This window comes from Nanorana parkeri, unplaced genomic scaffold (assembly GCF_000935625.1).
Source record: "Nanorana parkeri isolate BGI_ZX_2015 unplaced genomic scaffold, ASM93562v1 scaffold2060, whole genome shotgun sequence".
NCBI classification, from domain to species: Eukaryota; Metazoa; Chordata; class Amphibia; order Anura; family Dicroglossidae; genus Nanorana; species Nanorana parkeri.
Window position 1 is genome coordinate 124,132 of NW_017308328.1, and position 19,631 is coordinate 143,762.

The window sequence follows — 19,631 nt, forward strand, 5'->3', positions numbered from 1 at the left end:
GGGATTGTCCTAATTCCCCATATGTTCTCCATAGCCACAAATGCCATTTCCTTGGAAGCTTCTCCCACTCTTATGCCACCTTCAGCGGTAGGCTGGTCAATGATTATGCAACTTCCAAAGGTGTGATGGAGTTGCATTATTCCAGCAGTAGGCTTCTCTCTTTGGGTGGCAGGAATATACAGTGCACTATGCATGTACAGGAGGCAGTGTAGTTATAAAGAAAAAAAAACAACCTTTTCTTCTTACCCACTTTAATATTACATTTCTAAAGCTATTAAACGTGCACAGTGCCTAATCATTGGATTTCTATTTATCCTCAGCAAACAAATGCAAAATCGAAAACACTGGAGATAAAAAGAACCACTTACCTAGCGTTATCTACCACCTTTCTTCCCCATCTATAAGCCCAGCTAGCCAGTGCAGCCCAAGATTTGGCCACTTCAGGTGCCTGCACAGATGATAAGTGGTAAAGCTGGCCCAGAATGAAGTCAGGCTCACCTACTCCAATGTTTACTAAAATAAAGAAAAAACAATACACAATCAGATATACAGTCAGTCAATTATCTCAAATAACTGGATCAAAAAAGCTAAACTCTTAAAACAGAGTTACCTGTAGATTCACTTTCAATACGGAGATGCTCCTCATCTGTAGCGTTTACAGGAGGCAGATCAATTAATGTGTGTACATTTTTTCCCAATGCAGAAAGGTTGGAGAGGTTTGATTGTTGGCGCACCCTGTATACTTGTTTCATCTGGCCTGATATTTCCTTCCAATCTGCTTGGACCCATTTTGCCAGTGTGAGGATAGATTTGGCCACAGAATACTCTGCTTTTGCAGACTTGCAGAAGGTGATAGCACAAGATGATAGCATTTCCATGGCATGTGCAGACTGACCTGTATGTGGAAACATGAAAATCAAAGATTACTTACATGTAATATACTGTCCAGAAAATTTGAAGACCAACTCCAGACAAAATGTTGCATTTGTTTTAGATAAAGTTGGGAAGGATTGGGGCCTCTGCCAGGTTTTATTGATGTCTATGTGCCTGGAGGATATTTGCTTCACTTCCTAACGTGACATGAAGTGATGTGTGCTCTCAAAACACACACATAAATAGGATTTTTGTACTTGCTGTAAAATCCTCTTAAGAGTCCATACAGGGACACAGGAAGTCAACCTTCAGGATATATTGCTACCTACTGGAGGATTAGACACTGGCAAACTGTAGGCCAAGTCAGAATAACCCATCCCACTACAGCATGCCTCAGTTTTGTTGCAAAACACTACCAAGAACTTGATAAGCAGAGGGGTGAGACCTGTGTCACTCAATATAAGGATTTATGGAGAGTACAAAATCTTCTTTCTCGTCCACTGAGGGAAACAGGAATTCAGATACAATAGGGACATCCATAAGCAGTCAACTCAAGGGTGGTGCAACACAGTAACAACTGCTAACAGCCCGAAAGTGAACTAGGATCTGCCTGCAGCTCAGAGGCTGCCTTATGAACGAACACCTGAATCTGAGCTGGGAAAAAAAAACAAGCTCCCCACCTATTTTCATTCTTGTCCATTGAGGGTCACGGTAGTTTAATCTTTGGGATGTCCAAAATCAGCCAGAGTAGTGGGCAACACAGCAAACACATGTTAACAGGCCCAAGAAAACAGAAACCTGGGGCCTGCCTCTCAAAGCGGCCTGAATGACCTTATGACCAAAGCTGGCATCAGATGAGGCTGCAACGTTCACCTGGTAAAACAGAGACCCTGGGAAACAGTTGCCTGATGCTGAAAAGCCCCCAAAGCGCTTATAGAAGAGTGTGATTTGAAAAAAAAATGCTGGAACCCAATCGTTGGGACCTCAAGCTCCTATCTGTCTGATCCATCTAGAGATGGTGGAACGAGAAGCCAACGTATTCAGAATAAAAAGAGTCTTCCTAAAACCCCCCCCCAAAAAAACAGTAGTTGAGAGATGGCACACATCCCAAACCACATCCAGACAATTGAGGGAAAATTCCTTTTGGTGAACTGCAACTAGACAGAAGGATGAAGAAAAATATCCCATCCCTCAACACCACATTGTAACACTGACCAGCTCAGGCAGACACTCTCCTCGCAAAGGCAAAGGACACAAAGCATTAAAAGATTAATTCTGCCTGTCAACTGTATGCGCCTGAAATGTACATGTGGACAAGACTAGGACATTAAGTCTTGCCCAGACAGGATTCGCTCTACCTCCCTTGCTGTGGAGAGTATCCCGATTCTTCACAATAGTTCATGTTTTCCACCACTGTGACATTGTCCAGCTGAATCCGGATAAGATGACTTTCCAGCAGAGTGGCCCAATGCTGCAGAGCCAAATCTGCCAAAGTTCCAGGATGTTCATTAGGGAGACAAGACCTTAACAGCCAAGTTCTTAGGAACAGGGTGCTGCCCAGAGATCCCCCCCAAGACCACCAAATTGGCATCTGTCATGACAATCTTCTAAACAGAGAGGAAGGACTTTTCCGATTTCAAATCCAGATGTCTGAGCAACCTAGCTAGAGACAACCGAGCCCCCAGTGCCAATCAATCCAGTCTGTCCAGGGACTTGATTAACTTCTCCCATGGTGACAGAATGTGGCATTGTAGAAATACTGAGTGAAATTGGGCAAAGCGAACTGCCTCCAAGGATGCTACCATCAGGCCCAAGACTCATGCAAAAAACAAAGAGTCCGGACTATTCTAGGACTGAAGAGCACAAGTCTGAGATCGGAGTCTGACATTTCTCCAGTGGAAGAAAAAACACTGGCCTGAGCCGTGTCTAAGACTAGACTCAGACACTCCAAACTATAAAATTAGTTACAGTAACAATTTCTGGAGTTTCAGGATTAATCTTAACCAAACTTTAATGTCTGGACAGTCAAAACCTTGTTGTCTCAAAGGGCGAGTGCCGACTGTTTCTTTAAAAAAGGTTTCTACAAGTAAACCACAATGGAGATGCCACAAGAATGCAACAGGGCCAATACTGTGGCCAGCACTTTGGTGCACATGAGAAAAGAAAATGCTGATGTGCTGAAAAAATGAGGACATGCAGGTATGCATCCTTGATGTCCACAGAAGCCAGAAAGTTGACACTTGTTTGATCGTTTGGCAGCCTTTGAGCCCCAGACTCTGGAAGTGTAATAAAAAGTCAAGCTTGAAGTGTCTCAACGTAGAGCAGGAGTAGAGAAATTAAAACAAAGATTTTTCTACTCACCATAAAATCCTTCTCAGAGTAGACTGAGGGACAATGCCTGATAATTAAACAATCTAGGGTTATACTGCTGCCTGCAGGAGAAATGGACAAATGGCACATAGAAAACTGAAGGCCAGCCCCCTTGAGGCTATTACTCCTCCCACCTGCTCAGTTATAGCAAACAGTCCAATGGGAGAATAGCATATACAGGAAAGGAGTGGAGAAAAGAATTGTACAACAAATGCAAAAAACTTATTTAGTCTTACTTTGTATTCATAGTGCTTCCTGTATCAGCTGTCAATGCTGTGCTGGATTTTCTCTAGCGGAGGCCAAGCTTCAAGAGAGCCCGTCACCTCCGAATGATATAATATAGGGGCTTGTTAGCCCCTGTGCGAGATCAATAAAGTTTTTTAAAGTGATTTAAAAAAAAAAAAGGCGGTAAAACATACAAATAAAAATAAATAGTAGCTGCTTTGTTAAGGCGGTACACTGCAGGGTACACAGTAGAACACTTTTGTATAAAAATCCTTCCCAAATGGGTACAAAGCTTGTTTTGGGCCAATATTCAATCCTTCTGTAGGCGGTAGTAGTACCTGAAGGGTAAGACTTTCTCTGTGCCTCAATGCATGAAAAAAAAATTTAACAAAATTAACAGTTAACAGAAAAGGTTAGAACTTTAGATGAACAATCTTTTAACAATGGGGCTTCCTGTCCTGGTGACAATTGTACACCCCAAACGCTTACAGCATTCACTATTTTTATTAAAGGTGGGCATGTCACAGAGCAAAACATTCTAAACTCTGGAACATGGAGCATGAAATACAGTCAAATGATAAATTGAAGCAGCTGATCAGTAAGAATGTCAAGTGCATGACATTAAAAGTAAACAATACAAATGTACACTGACCTGCAGCATACAGTAGCTTGGCTTTTTCAATATCAAGTTCTGGTCCCCACTTCTCATCCATCTGCCCATGGAGTGATAGCTGCTTGAAATGAGTGACTAAATCCTGAGCATTGCTCACTTGTCCTAAATGGATTTCACTGCACTGGGCAAGCAATCGAGCAGCGAGAGTGACATTTCCATGTTTTCTGGCGCATTTAGCAGCTGTTAATCCCAATTCCATCAGATGACTTTTTATGGGCACTGTTGGTTCTGAAAATCAGAAGATTTGATACAATTACATACATATTAAAGTAGTAATACACGCTCAAAAATTTTTTTTCAACAATTAATCCAGATCAAAGAAATCTACATTGCTTTACATTTTTGCCCAAACACAATCATGTTTCTGAACAGCTGCTTCCAAGTCCCTCAGCACAGCTTCCCTGAACTTCCTGCACACTACAAGATCAAAAAAGGACAGTGCAGACTGCAGCAACTGTTAATCTGCTAGCTTGCAGAAGGGAGGAGGGAGGGGAGTAGCTTGATTTGCAGTGTTTGTGGAGATACACACAGCTTACTAGCACACACAAGGGTGACTGCAAAGCACTCTGCTTGAGATAGGAGCCACCCTAAAACAGGACATCAGGACCAGTGCTCAGGGGACCAGCTGATTCTGCAGGAAACTAAAAGTGTTGACGGAGAACTATGAGGTGAGTGCTTTTCCCTCACCTCATAGTTCTAGCCGACTTGTGACAATGAGACTGTCACAGGTCGGCTTAGTAGATCGGGAGGTGAGCGAACACATACTGGCATTCGCTCACCTCTCGAACCTGTCACGGCTCTCTGCCGTGACAGGGGAGGGGCTGGATTCCCCCCGATCCACTAGCGCTGACTGGCGGAACGGACGGGGGAGGGTACAGCTGGCTCTGCCTCTATCTAGGCAGAGCCAGCTGTCAGTCACGCAGCTGGGCGGATCCAGACATAATTGTCGGGATCCGCTTCAGCTGCGGCGTCTCAGTATACCGCAAGCAGCAGCTCGCGGTATACTGAGCCTAGGGTGACGGGAGGACGACTAGTTTGTGTCCTCCCGTTACCCTAAGGAGAACTATGGGCGAAAAGCCTTAACCCCATAGTTCTCCTTTAAACATCAAGGAGCAGCATCCATTGTAAGTAATTTCATCAGCATTTGAAATAGCTTAAAATCTTTTTGACTTTAATGTCCATAATCAGAAAATATGTCAATTTCCCTGAAATGCACACAGATTTCCGTTCACAGCGCAAGCACTGAAAGACTACCTGGATTCTGATGAAATTGTGAGTATGAACACGACTGGGATGTGAACCCTCCATTTTGCACTTCAGCTGGCCAAGCCATTTTTGAAATTTTTCCTATTGGTTTGATTTTCAACTGCTGCGTTGCTAGCGTTTGTAAAAGACCCCCCAAACCATATATTTTCTAAAAGCGCAGGCCCGGTAGAATAGAAAGATAATGCTACTATATTTGTAGGCCCTGAGATAATTGCGCAAATGTTTCTCAAATTAATATTAAACCAATAAATACACAATTAAACCAATAAATACACAATTCAATTGATAAAGCACACTAAAATCAGTATGAGCGCACAAAAAAAAAATAAAAAATTAAAAGGTACACAAAACTATAAAAGGGCGACTTATGTTAAAAATTGATTTTGCGCTGTGTTGGTGTTGTGATAAAATGATACAGGCGTATATTTAATTATAACACAAGGTATCACAACGCATGGCAATGCGTCACAAAGCTTTGCCATGCGTTGCCACAGTTAAATTAATGTTTTTTTTTAAAGAAAAAAAAGAAAAAAAAATCATGCACTATGTTCTAGCAACGCACTGCAGTGCATGTGCATGGCGTACACCACAATATGGTGCACGTGTATGTTACGTGGTTGGGAGGGGTTGCACTTTTTTTTAAACACATTTTTAATTTCTTTTTTATACTGGGGGGGGGGGACGCAGTCCTCAATTTTTTTTTCTGCAGCCTCAGCACTCACTCAGTACAGAGGCTTCCCATTCATTCAGAAACTGTTGATCGTAAAATATTTTTTTGATCAGTGAATGAACATTAAGTGATGTAAATCACATCCTGTTCATTCATAATTGGGGACACATAGTGCTATGCGTCAGAGGATCACTCCAGTGTTTGTTCTGCACAGAGGATTGGTAAATATCACTGATATTTACCGATCCTCTGCTCAGCCACTCCCAGAGCCGCTGTCATCTTGAAACTGACGGGATGACAGCGGCTCCGATCTCCTCAACGCTCAGCCATCCTTAAACTTGCGGCTTCTCCCCACCAGCCGCTGCTCGCTCCACCGCTGGAGATTTTTTTTGGACCCCCCGCTGCCTCAGCCCCTACAAGCAGGGGAGAGCAGCGGGGATCCATGCAGGCACAGATCCATGCCTGGAGGCTCCAGATGCCGGAGTGCTAGCAGGGGTGGGGGCGCCCGGTATTTTTGTTAATAGTGGTCATCAGCAGCTTGTGAGCCGATATGACAGCTATTAATTTAAAGGGGACTGTCCAGGGAACAGTTCTGCTATAAATTGATGGTCCATGAGCTTATAGCAGAACTGTAAATGCCACCTCCATAATGTATACTGACCTGGCCAGCTGGGAACAGTTTTGTTCCTCCATATGTCTTACCGCAGTGGCAGGGAAAGGGTTAAAATAACACCCCAAAATCGGTGCAATCGTCGTTTTCATACATGGGTGTACCAGACTTGTGTTTACGTTAGTGTGCAAGCGTTCGCAGGGGACTTAATTTGTCTTTTTTTGGTTACAAGCCCCCTATGTGATAACACAGTGAAGGTGACAGGTTCTTCCACTTCACTGGGGAATGACAGCTGACTAATGAGGCAGCTGAAAATACATACAGCAGGCAATGGCTGGGAGCAATAGCCAATAGCAGGCTGGCTATTATACCCTCCCACCCACTCACTGCCTGCTGTCAATAAGCAGAGAAGGGACCAAAGGAGAAAGTGCTCCACTGCTGATTGACAGCAGGCTGTGGGCAGGTGCAATAGCCAGCCTGCTATTGGCTATAGCAATTCAAAATAGCTAATAGCAGGCTGGCCATTTCTCCCAGCCCCTGGATGTGTGATTTTATGCCGGCTTTCCACCTCCTGCAGAAGAGGGGGCACGGTGCAGCAGCGAGGTGGCACGGGGGAGCGACAGAGGAACAGGAAATGTAGAGGCACAGCGGCTGACAGGCGCCAATACAGGCAGGGAAAGAAGAGGACACAGGCCGCTGCATGCAGCGGCTTGCAGAGGAGGAGAGAACGGTGGTGCAGAGCGGTGGCGCCAGCAACTAATAGCAGAATCAACTAATCGATAATGAAATCGTTGGCAACGATTCTCATTATCGATCAGCGATTAGTTGTTGCAGCCCCAATATAAACACTTAAGTGTTTTGAAAGTGATCCAGAATGTATTGGCTCTACAATAAAGCAAGAGAATGTAACTACACTAGCCTAACAGAGGAAACCTCAATCACGTTAAGGCTTTTCCTTACATACATCATAAATCATTACACTGCCCATTCATCCAAAGTAGCGGTCCAGAGAGGCACACACTCCAGGCAAACTGATAAAACTATCCCCCCTACACATCGCTCTGGGTGCTGCAAAAGTGTGTATATAAAAAAAACTTACCTTGCAGCATGTCATTCCCTGCACATAACACCCAGCTTCTGGGCACTTGAGAGGAGACATGCGGCCCGAGCTGTACAGTGCTCCAGTTGCATCACCCACTCCTCTGTTTTAGCCACGATTGCGTTCGATTGCATGGGCGAAAATCACAGCGGGAAACGTCTGGCTCGACTGGGGTGCCATTAGAAAATAATGGCACCGCCAGTGCAATCGGCGGTCGTGGGCAACTCCGTGACCACACGGCAATCCGTGCAGTATCGTGCACGATTGCCGCACAGTCACGGTTCACGCAGGTGATATCCTGGCCTCAAGGATCTTTTCACAATAATTTATCCTACAGAAAGAATGCAGAAGAGCAGTCGTGTAGTCTAAGGGTCAGCAGAACTACCTACCTTTGAATTTTTCTACAAGTTGGTTTTGGAAAGCCGTGTATCTTAAAGCATTTATCCATGGTCTGACATCATGCTGTTTACATGAACGCAAAGCTTCACTGAACAGAGGGATCAGACAGTCCTGTGAGAGAAAATATAAGTCATGATGATCACAGACCAAGTTATGAATAAAATATAAAAACAGGATATGGTTATTGACATTACTAAAAAGTTCTCATGATGATGTGTTCACTGTAGTCTCCTATTAGCAGAGAATGAAACCTAAAACCTTTCAAGCTGAACACCAGGCAAACAGTTAAATACACAGATTAAATACATACACCGATCAGCCATAACATTATGACCATCCGCCTAATATGGAGGTCTCTCTTTTGCCACCAAAACAGCCCTGACCCGTTAAGGCATGGACTCCACCAAGCCATCCGCAGCAGATCCTTTAAGTCCTGTAAGTTGCAGGGTGAGGCCTGCATGTATTGGCCATGTATTTCCAGCACATACCACAGATGCTTGATTTGATTGAGAGTTTGAAGGCCAAGTCAAAACTCGTCATCGAGGACCACATAGGTCAGTGATGGCGAATGTTTTTGAACCCGAGTGCCCAAACTGCGACGCAAAATCAATTTATCTCAAAGTGCCAGCGCTGAAAATAAGTATAGTATTGTATTGCAGTTTGGGCGCTGGGCTTTAAAAAATATTCAAAATAGGGAAACACACATATTAAAACATTTATACACTCAATAAAAACACACATCACACACTCATTATAAAAAGAGACCACACATACATAGATATCACACACATTAAAACACACACGCACACGTAATGAAACACACATTAAAAACACACATAAAAAAAAACACATTAAAAAATATATTTTTAATTTCATTTTAATTTTTTACTCTTGGGGGTGGGGTCTTCAGGAAATATTAGAGGTCTAAAACAGCCCCCTGATATTTCCTTTTTAAAATAGAAAAAGAAATTGGAGGACACAAAGTCCAGCCACGTCAGGACATTGCGATCCCTGGTAGTTCGCGATCGACCTAATGGGCACCCCTGATTATATTGCTGGTTCGGCAATATATTAAATAGAATCTGGGCAGCTGCCGCGATTTGCAGCGGCCATCTTTAAAAACTTAACATGACTTTACACTGACCTGCACCTGGAGTGTGCGGGTCACTGTAACCGGGACCTAGGCTTGCGTGCCACCAGAGGGGCCTCTGCGTGTCCTCTGTGGCACGCGTGCCATAGGTTCGCCACCGCTGACATAGGTGATTGTTTTTTTAGCTTTGTGTTCTGCTGTACATTAGTACATAATGTAAATGTATTTTTTTTTTTATTCATTCAGTTGCAATTTGTTAATTTGACCTGCAAAAGGCTGATACCAGGTCAAATTAACAAATTTCAACTGAATTAATTAAAAAAGCAAAAAAAAACTAAAATACATTTACATGATGTATTAATTAACAAAAAGCTGCATCAATTTGTGTATCTGCCACAAGCACAGCTTTAAATTGTGCCACTAAAAGTTAATATTGATTGCTCAATAGAATATCCTAATCAGAAAAAAAATAAAAAAAAGGTTTATTTTGCACAAATATAATTTCAAGTTAGAGTTTTGCTTAAAATGCTTTGCTAGAAAACACTCATTTTCGCCTTAACGGTATATTACAATGACGACACATTCAGAATTATATTCTAGGGAAGAAAGAAAGATGCATCCGATCTGACTGGTGTCTCTACTCTAAAAGCAATAGGGTGCATTTTGTCTTGTATGTTTTGGTTAAAGTGTATTTCCACTTTTGCAGCCAAATTGTCAATTCTTAAATAAAATGTGTCCTGTGTGCTGAATTTCTCTCTAGAATGCAAGGGGGTAAGGAGGGTGAAGATTACAATAATTAATCCCGTCTGTACTCTGCTGGCAGAGTTCACTATTCGTTGTTAACTAGATTTAAACACTGTCTGCCCTAACAAAGGGCTAGGGATCTCCAATCACTGTAAATTAATGAGGGGGATCTGAAGCTGGTATAAACAGTTACATTTTCTTTGTTCAACCTGGTAGCTGAAAAAAATAAAAGATGACTTATCAACACTTGCATGATTGTCTGCAAGCTCAGTTTGGCCAAGAATGTTCCCACCTGCTCCTTTGATCAGCTGATTGAGAGATGCCGGTGGGTAGGACATTTCTTTTTTTTATTAGGTATGCTGTGTGAACACCTAAGGGCGTGTTCACACCAAATGCAGACCAGATCTGCATGAGTTTTTGGACCGCACTATAAGAGGTGCCTTGGCGCGGCTTTCACATTTTCTGCATAAGATGTGTATCCAAAACTTTGTTTTTAAGTTAGGGTGAGACAAGTTTTTTTACATGCTAGCTTCTGAGTGTGCACACGCAGTGCTGTGGGTTGTGCTGCATTTTTTGCCACGTTCTGGGCCGTTTTTAGTAAAAAAAAATATTTTTTTAGTTTAGAATGGGCTTTTAGTGCATTCCAGGGCGTTTGCATGCGTTCCAGAGCAGGTAGAATAAGGCTTGCTGCAGTTTTTTTTACATCCTCTGGAGCGGAATGCTGCGGTGTGAACTAGAGCCCAAAATACCATTGGAATACATTGGACGCAGTTTTGATCCGGTCTGCAACTGCTCTGCACCTGGAACGCGCTTGGTGTGAACAAGGCCTTAAGAGTCCAATAGTAGGGTTTTCTCAATTTGGACTGTGAAAGGGAAATACACTAACGTTTCCTGTGTACATTAAACAATGGCATCAAAGCATACCCACAGCAGGGCAAGAGGGAAAGCTAAGAAGGAAAACAGCATTATCACTTTATACTTTTTTGAAAGGAGCAGGTCTCCTTCAGCAACATAAGCCGTGGACAAAAAACATGGGGCTTCACGAAGAAAAGCAAGCATAAAAAATTCCACGCCAGTGGTTAAAATAAAACTCTGTATAGCAAAGAATAATGACATTTGTAGTTTTGGGGCAACATCTGCAAAAAGTAAATATCAGAAGTCTAAAAAGCATGGCATGTAAACAAAGTGTTTGAAGACTGTTGTGCTACATCAGTGGGCATGCGTTATGGTCTGTATAATGCACACAGCTGGTGTGCGATGCATTGTTTACAACACATCTCAATGTTTACTTTTATTGAAATATCACAAAATGGCACCTCATTCAACTCTATGTTCAACAGTAATTTGTGATGCATGTTTTAGTGCACTCTGCTGAGTGAAAATGCAGACATGCACACCAAAGCACATGTATGGTGTAAGCATGGCACCTAGGGAACAAATGTGTCCTTATGTCGAGCCTGCAATGATCAATGCTGATTAATGCAGCTTAATGCACCTGGTGTGAAAGAGCCTATACATTCAATCAAGTTCATAGCACTGTCCTAGAAGAAATTAAAATGGCACTTTAGCACTAAGGGAGAGTGTCAGGGAGAAGGCAGGTGAAATCCTTTGAAAGATACAAAAGAGAACTGTTATAACTTTCTTCATTAAATGAATGTAAAGTTTGAAGAAAGTCAAAAGAGATTTCAGGTTTCATAACGGTGCCCTTACCTCCCAGCAAGGAACACATAGTCAGTCTTCAAAAAAAAAAAAAAAGTCAAGGAAATTATAGCAAAAGGATTTACCTCAGATGTAAGCTTGCTGGACACTGTGCTCTCGAGAGATGATGAGCAGTATAGTTGTAATGTTCCCAGTACAGGCAAAGATTGTGATAGGGTAAGTGTCGACAGCCTCAGAGGTCCCATAGCTATCCGTGCCATTTGCTTCAAGTGTTTGCTGAGGCTTCTGCAAAGAATATATGTTGTTAAAGGAAGCAGAAGGCTGTAAACAACATGTCCATAAGTGAAGCCTCCACCCTAAAGTCTATAGCCATTTTGTAAAAAAAAAAAAGCTTTTACAAGAATGTAGCCAATCATTTCTAGCACAAAAAGGCTTGAAATGTCATGGAATGTTCCAGAGTTAAATTAATTTAAAAACATTTCAAATATTTCATATTTAGCATTTAATTTAACTATATTATAAAATGAACAATATCTGCAATGTTGGTTTGACTACTTCCCTCTTGGGATCTATGTAGCATGTCAAGCCAAAATGTGCAAAAAAGAAAAAACAAAACAAAAAAAAACAACCTCACGGGAAATGTCAAAATGACCTCATGTTCAAAAAAAAAAGTAAATGTAAAAAATCTGCTTACTCCGAGACAGCCTGCCACTTTTGCTCTTGGTCTTCGTCATTTAAAGTTAGGCTGAGGGACACAGAACTTCTTAGCAGCTGAACCTCTATACATTTTTGAAGTTCTCTAGGGTCTGGACTGAGCATATTAGGGAGCAACTTCTTCATGTCTAGAAAACAAAAAAACAGATTGTTTTCTTCACCACAGTATGACATCATGGTTTACACATCAGATTTCCACATATTAATCTCCTTCAACACACAAACAGTATTAAAGTGTTTCTCTACTAGCCTGATTGTGTTGAGAAAAATAGTTCTTGCAGGCAGAACACAAATGCCCTGCACACAAGGGCCTGTCTGCCATTAGGGAGAGCCAGACCACAATTAATGGAGGGAGAGGGAGAGAGATTGAAAAATCCACTAGTCTGCGACGAGAGGACGGTGGAACCCGACGAGCAGCTTCACGGCCGGCCGCTTTACATTTAAGCTTGATCGCTTGTATTAGCAGCTGTCACTGCCGTTGCCGGTCCCGAGATCCGCTGTGCCCGATGCGGCCGGGACCGGCACTGCTCTGTGACGGGAGATCAGTACGCGATCTCCCTTTGATCTTCTCTCAGTCCCTGAATACAGGAAGTGATGTAGATTACATCACTTCCTGCATTCAGCGTCACTCTCCAGCTGCAGAAGCTGATGAAGCCGATCTCTGCTTCATCAGCTTCTCTGGGGGTCCCTAGGTGACATTAGGGGTCTTCGAGACCCCTAATGTGGCCATAAAAGAGGACCCGTCATGTAAATTGGCTATCACATAGGGTTCTTAGCCCCCCATGTAATAGCAAGAAAGTTGGGTGTAAAAAAAAAAATAATAATTTTTTTTTAAAGTCTTGGCCCACTTGCACACGCAGATATGCGTCGGGTGCGCCTACGTGCGAAAACGACGATCGCACCTATTGTGCCGCACATGTTACATATTGCCGCAAATGTAGTGAGAGCAATCATTTTAGGGCAATTAATCACTGATAACACTAAACTGATGAGCAGTAAAAGCATTTTAAGCGTTGCCTATGGGTCCATCTGCGGTTTTTGCGATTTTGCGGGCGCACGCAATTTTAAGGCTTGACATGTTTGGTTTCTATTTACCCGATGTGATCCCGACTTTTATGTTTTACCAAAAATATGGGTAAGAATAAATGTTTTATAACAGAACGTAGGGAACTGTTTTTTTTTTACATTTACGGTTCTTTTTTCATTATAGTAAAAAAAAATAACCCTCCTTCCCCCCCGTGGTGATTATATACCTACAAAAGAAAGCGCCATCTGTCCCCAAAAAATTTTAACATAAATTGCAAGGCTATAGTCCAGTCATGCTGACTGGTGACATTTTTGACTGACTGGTGAGACACCCTAACATTTTTCAAGATATACAGGGCTTAGAAAATGCACTCGTCTGTGACTAGAGGACGGTGGAGCCCGACGAGTAGTTTCCCGGCCGGTCGTTGTAATTACACGGCCGGCCGCTTTACATTCAAGCGATCGAGCGTCTCAGTCGGGTGCGCCTACGTGTGAAAACAACGATTGTGCCGCAAATGAGTGAGAGCAATCATTTTAGAGCCATTAATCACTGATAACACTAAACTGATGAGCAGTAAAAGCGTTTTAATCGATGCCTTTGTGCATTTTTTGCGATTTTGCGGGCGCACGCAATTTTAAGGCTTGACATGTTTGGTGTCTATTTACCCGACGTGACCCCAACTTTTATGTTTTACTAAAAATATGGGTAAGAATACATTTTTTATAACAACGTAGGGAAACTTGTTTTTTTACATTTATGGTCCTTTTTTCATTATATAGTAAAAAAAAAAAAAGTTAAGCAGGAAAAAAAAAAAGGTTGAGAAACAATATACTTTCAAATTTATATTAAAAAAATATATAATATTTTCTAGCATTGAATATGTACCCTTATTGGTTAAGATAAAAAGCATGCACAAAAAATAGTTTAGATAATTCTAGAAACATTAGTTAAAAGGACACTAAATTCAGGTGATAAATCTTAAAAATGCATTCAAATACCTTAACCATTAACAAAAATGTATTCTATTTGTGCATCATTCAGCTGTAGACCCTACAATCATCTCTGAATTGGTGCCAACACTGTCCTTCCTTCTGAAGGGTTACTACGTTTGTTCCATGGTCCCTGTGTGCGTTATGTAGCTGCCGCTCCAAGCTCACTCCCATTAAGAACTAGAACTAAGAATTAGTAAACTAAATGTGAGATTGTAGTCCATCACGGGAAGCAAGCTTGGAGCAGTGGCTACTTTACAACACACACAGGGACCATGATGGGGGACAAAAGTAGCCAACCTCCATAAGGAAGAGTGTCAGCATGAGTTCCGAGAGGATTTGAGGATCAACAGCTGAGTGATGCACAAGATACTGTTTTGTTAATAGTTAAGGCACATGAATGCATCTTTAAGATTTAAGTCCGGAGTTTAGTGTCACTTTAAAAAGAGGGAGGTATAATAGTTTTAATGCAGTACTTGGCGTATTACCTATCTTTTCCTTTGAGCCACCATTTATCAGGTTTAAATTTTCTCCAGGAAGCAATTCCAGCTGCTCCATACATTCATGGAATTCACCAAATTCAAAACTGCTTAAAACCCTTTTAAAAAAAAATATATATATATATATATTCACATGGCACTTGCACATAAATTTACAAAGTTCAAGTTCTGGAAATGCAACAAATGTTTTAATGCATTTGCTTAAAGAGCATGTAGCAAAAAAAAACCCTAAAAGCAATATCAAAAACTGTATAGGCTAAATACTTGAAGCCAAAAGGTCTCAACCTGGAGGGGGTGACACAGACGTATGCAGTAATACATTGGAACATTCATATGAGAGGCATACTACAACATTGTGCAGCTCAGTACATTAGTTAATCCTCTGTAAGAATTGTATTTTTTCCCCACAAAATGAAAGATCAGGTTTACCCCCTTAACCCCCCTGGCGGTATTCCCGAGTGTGACTCGGGGTTAATTTTCAGTACCCAAGAGCGGTAACCCCGAGCCACACTCGGGATTGCGCAAAAGTGTCACTTACCTTGTCCCTGCGAGCCCGCGGTGTCCTCTGCTGTGTGCGCCCGGCCGATGCCGGCATTCGGCTTTCAGTTTCAATTTCGGGCGCCACAGCGGGGGGCGGAAAATTGAACCTCACAGGGGTATAAAGGCTCATCTGTTCTATCTGAAGCGAAGAAAAAAAATGTTCTGCCTAGATATACAATTTAAATGTTTGATTGTCATAAAGTACAGGACACATCCATGGCAGTTAAGAGATTGATGCGCATTAAACAGTGTACAACTAACTCACTTTATATAGTTGAAGTCAGTCTTCAGGTTAACAGTGCTGCCCACTGCACTTTTCTTCAGGTCATGAATGCTATTTTGCCACTCTTGGACTGCAGCCCAATCAGCAATTGAAATATAGCACTCACAAGCCTTGTTGCTCAAGTAGTTGATCACTTCAGGCACAGGGTCACTGGGCTTTGTCAGAACAGTCTTACGGACATCTCCTAGAAAACACAATTAGCAGACTTGTCTGGTTTGCACGTATGTAAATGCACTATAAAACCAGGTAGTCAGAGTTAAAACGATAAAATTTTATGGAAAATGGAATAGCTTTTGTAACATTTTACATAACACAATATTGAACATAAAAACTACACATTCATATACAAAAACACAATATACACAAGTGAACTGAGCAAATAGAAAGTCTAGGGGCAACATGTTGTAAGGCCTACAGTTAAAATTATAAATTGCAGACAGTTCTGTGAACATACCATTTGCATGTTTGGGGCTGGAAGAGGTGCTACTAGAATTAGCCAATTTTAAAACAATCTTGTCAAAGCCAGAGGTACTGCAATCCACCCCAGTCATGGCACACAAGTGTTCTTGGTATTCTATTGCAGCTTTCTCAAACCTGTCAAAACAAAATGGGGTATAAACAATCAAAATATAACATATTATATAAAAATGTATAAACATAATGGCTCTTGAAGAAACAATATAAAATCAAAAAGTGCACGTTTGTAACTAGCGCAGACCGTAATTTGATATATAAGCAAAAAAAAAAAAGCCACAACAGATTTTTAAGCCGCCTATGAAAAACTGCTTTCTGTACTAAAATCACATTTTTATTATATAAAATAAAAAGACATTAAATTCTTAAAGAAATATGCATCTTCATATTAACCGCATGGAAAGCCCTTCATCATGTGAATCTTAGCATATATAGTATAGCACCGCTACAAAAAAATGCTATATAATATGCACCAAGATGTTCATGAGGGAGTTACACGGACAAGATATTTTTCCCCCCCCACAATTAGTACCAAGGCTCCAGATTGCACTCTAGTTTGTAGTGATAATTAGCAACACTATTTAATATTTGGTTTCTTCTTAGAAGCAGTGCCAGTACAGAGAGACTATTATCTGAAAAATAGGTTTATTGCATTCACCATAAAATTATTTTCTTGTTCACTGAAGGACAAATGTATTTCAACTTTTGCAGCAATATTGGGATAACACCTACAAACATTTTTCTTTTACTTACAATTTCTTGTTTTCTACCTCCTGGTTCTCTTTGGCAAAAGTGATGTAATCATGCCCAAGCGTTGCATCCTGGGAAGGTTACATCAGCAGAGCATTGATGGAAAATCTCATCTGTAATCTCACAAGATCTCAGGGAGAGACATTTTCCCTCCCTGAGATAATGTGCATGATCACATGTGCCAGAGTTCCAGGAAGTAAAAGGGAGATGGATTCATCTGCCCTTTGTAAAAATGGCCACCATGAGATGATTAGGGAGGAAAAGAAAAAAGGTATGTAAAGAATAAAAAGCCTGCAATTATCTATAAGTATCAATTTTAAATTGCCATTACTAAAGGTTCTCTTTAAAAGGGACACCAAACTCAGGAATTAAATCTTGAAACTCATTTAAGTACCTTAACCATTAAAAAATAACATGTAGCTTATGTGCATCACTGAGTTGTAGATCTTCAGATTATCTCTGAGTTCATGCCGACACTGTCCTTCCTTTTGGAGGATAGCTAACTTTGTTCCCAATGGTCCCTATGTGTTGTAAAGTAGTCACCGGTCCAAGCTCACTCCCATGATGGACTAAAATCTCGCATTTAGTATTGAGATTGTAGTCCATCACAGGAGTTTGGAGCGGTGGGTACATTAGGACAAAACACAGGGACCATGAGGAACAAAAGTAGCCACCCTCCAGAAGGAAGGACAGTGTCAGCACAAATTCAGAGATGATTTGAATTTCTACAGCGGAGTGATGCACAAATAAGAAACATTTTTGGTAATAGTTAAGGTACTTGAATCATTGTTTAAGATTTAACTCCGGAGTTTAGTGTCATTTTAGGAAATTCAGTCTGTCCCTCTACTTTTACTTTCAAAACTGCTTAGGGTAGCTTGCAATCTGCGCAAAAGGCCTTCAAGAAACCTCAAGTAATATTTATATTAAAAATAAACAATTTTAGGTATGCTGCGTGAATGGGAATACACACATAGTAGGGTTTTCTTAATTTGACTGCAATAGTGGAAATACACTGATGTATCCACAGCATCAAGCCAGTGTGCCCTAACACATTTATACAGGCATCAGTGCCACTTGAGACAAGTTTTTGTTTGCTAGCAGCAAGCCACCATAACTGAATCACAAGGCCCCAGACATTTAAACCTAATCGCTCAATGACCCAAGGGCCCTAGCGAAGAAGGGGTCGCCTTTTAGGGAGTCTTTCTATTCTGAAACAGTTGGTAGATTAAGGTCACCACCAAAATAGGATGGAGAGACATCCCAGTCTCTTCAAACTGAGCTGGGAGTTTAGCAGACTGTCAGTAAAATCACAAAAGGTAAGAACACCTTTACCCGTCTGCGTTTAATGTGGATAACTGGCACATCTAAAAAGGTGGGAGGAGACCATCGACTTATGAGCTCACTATCAAAAGGGGAAGAGCTCCAATACACTGTCAGCAAGGACCCTTCAGGGAGTTTCCAATCCGCAAAAAGGAAAGCTAACACCGGGTGTAGTGGAAAGGTCTTAGCAGCTACAAAAACTTAAGAGGCCCAATACAGCAACCTGAGTGGCCTTATTCACAAAGTGATTTAGAGATGGTCATTTCTACACTACCACAAGTTTTAAAACTAATCAAATTGGGGTAAAAAGTAAATTTATTGTTAGTTTTAGGTCAGTTTATAAAGGAAGGGGGTCTAAACACCTGGTCTTGAAGTGGTTAATAAAACTATCACAGAATAAACAGACCTATAGCATAAGCATAAAAGTGCTCTTGTCCATAAGGGGTATATACGGTTGAAAAGCTAAAGTGGATAAGCAAAGCCATAATAAATACACACCTTCCATCAGCTTGCAGAGCTACAGAATTTATCCATGAAAGTGTTTTGCCAGCAACAGCAGATGACCACACTGCGAGTCCCTGTATAGCTTCTGGACACTGAAGTTCACATAGAGCTTCCACTACCATCATTACTGTCAACTCAAGTTCAAAAAAATAGCAATTAAACTCGGCCTGGAGTCCAGTACAATTATGACAACTCTTACCTGAGGTGCACCGCTGTTCTTCATTTCGGCAAGTAGGTCAAAGCCATGTCTAACTGTAACAGCTGGCTGCCCAGCCAACAAACCCACCCGCATAATGGCAATTCGAATTCGAGTGAGCCAATCTTGGCATGTTTGTCGATTTGTATAAAAGAAGGTCCTGATAACCTATAAGTGGCAGAAGTAAACATACCATCAAGATTTTGAAACCAATATATTAAATAATATAAAACCAAACCCCTTAATCTACAGTTTACAAGAGAAAAGTATATGGCTTCCAATATCAACCATTACAATCTGCAAGCATACGTTATCGGGAAGATCACTTTCTAACTCAACTTTGTGCTTTAATAATCAACCTCCTGTAAAAATATAGCAGCCCATCTCCTAACGAACCTTGGGAGGTGAGGTTAATGCATTGGCACATCCTTCATAGGCATTGTACATCAGTTTGTCGAGGTTCTCCAGGTACTGTAGAAGCAGCACTAAACGTAACTGATTGTTGGCATGTCCTTCATCATTTTCTGCAGTTGTCCACTGACTGACATCTTGGTCTGGATTCAGAGTGTGGGCTGCAAGGCTTCGAATAATACCTGAAGAAAAAAAAAAAAAAAAAAGACAAAGAAAGAACAATGCATTTGCTGCAGTCCCCATTT

At 41.4% G+C, this 19,631-nt stretch overlaps 1 protein-coding gene across 1 annotated transcript in view; it reads right to left on the reverse strand.

Annotated features, from left to right (window-relative positions):
• Positions 1 to 19,631, reverse strand: part of SMG1 (SMG1, nonsense mediated mRNA decay associated PI3K related kinase) — a 168,755-nt gene that overhangs the window by 78,649 nt on the left and 70,475 nt on the right. The window contains exons 21-32 of the mRNA XM_018572528.1: positions 19,372 to 19,568; positions 18,979 to 19,143; positions 18,774 to 18,940; positions 16,186 to 16,325; positions 15,714 to 15,915; positions 14,897 to 15,006; positions 12,373 to 12,520; positions 11,804 to 11,963; positions 8,176 to 8,296; positions 4,121 to 4,369; positions 611 to 895; positions 369 to 513 (exon numbers count right to left, since the gene is read on the reverse strand). Coding sequence (XP_018428030.1) covers positions 369 to 513; positions 611 to 895; positions 4,121 to 4,369; positions 8,176 to 8,296; positions 11,804 to 11,963; positions 12,373 to 12,520; positions 14,897 to 15,006; positions 15,714 to 15,915; positions 16,186 to 16,325; positions 18,774 to 18,940; positions 18,979 to 19,143; positions 19,372 to 19,568 — 2,089 coding nt within the window. The remainder of the gene's footprint in view (positions 1 to 368; positions 514 to 610; positions 896 to 4,120; positions 4,370 to 8,175; positions 8,297 to 11,803; positions 11,964 to 12,372; positions 12,521 to 14,896; positions 15,007 to 15,713; positions 15,916 to 16,185; positions 16,326 to 18,773; positions 18,941 to 18,978; positions 19,144 to 19,371; positions 19,569 to 19,631) is intronic.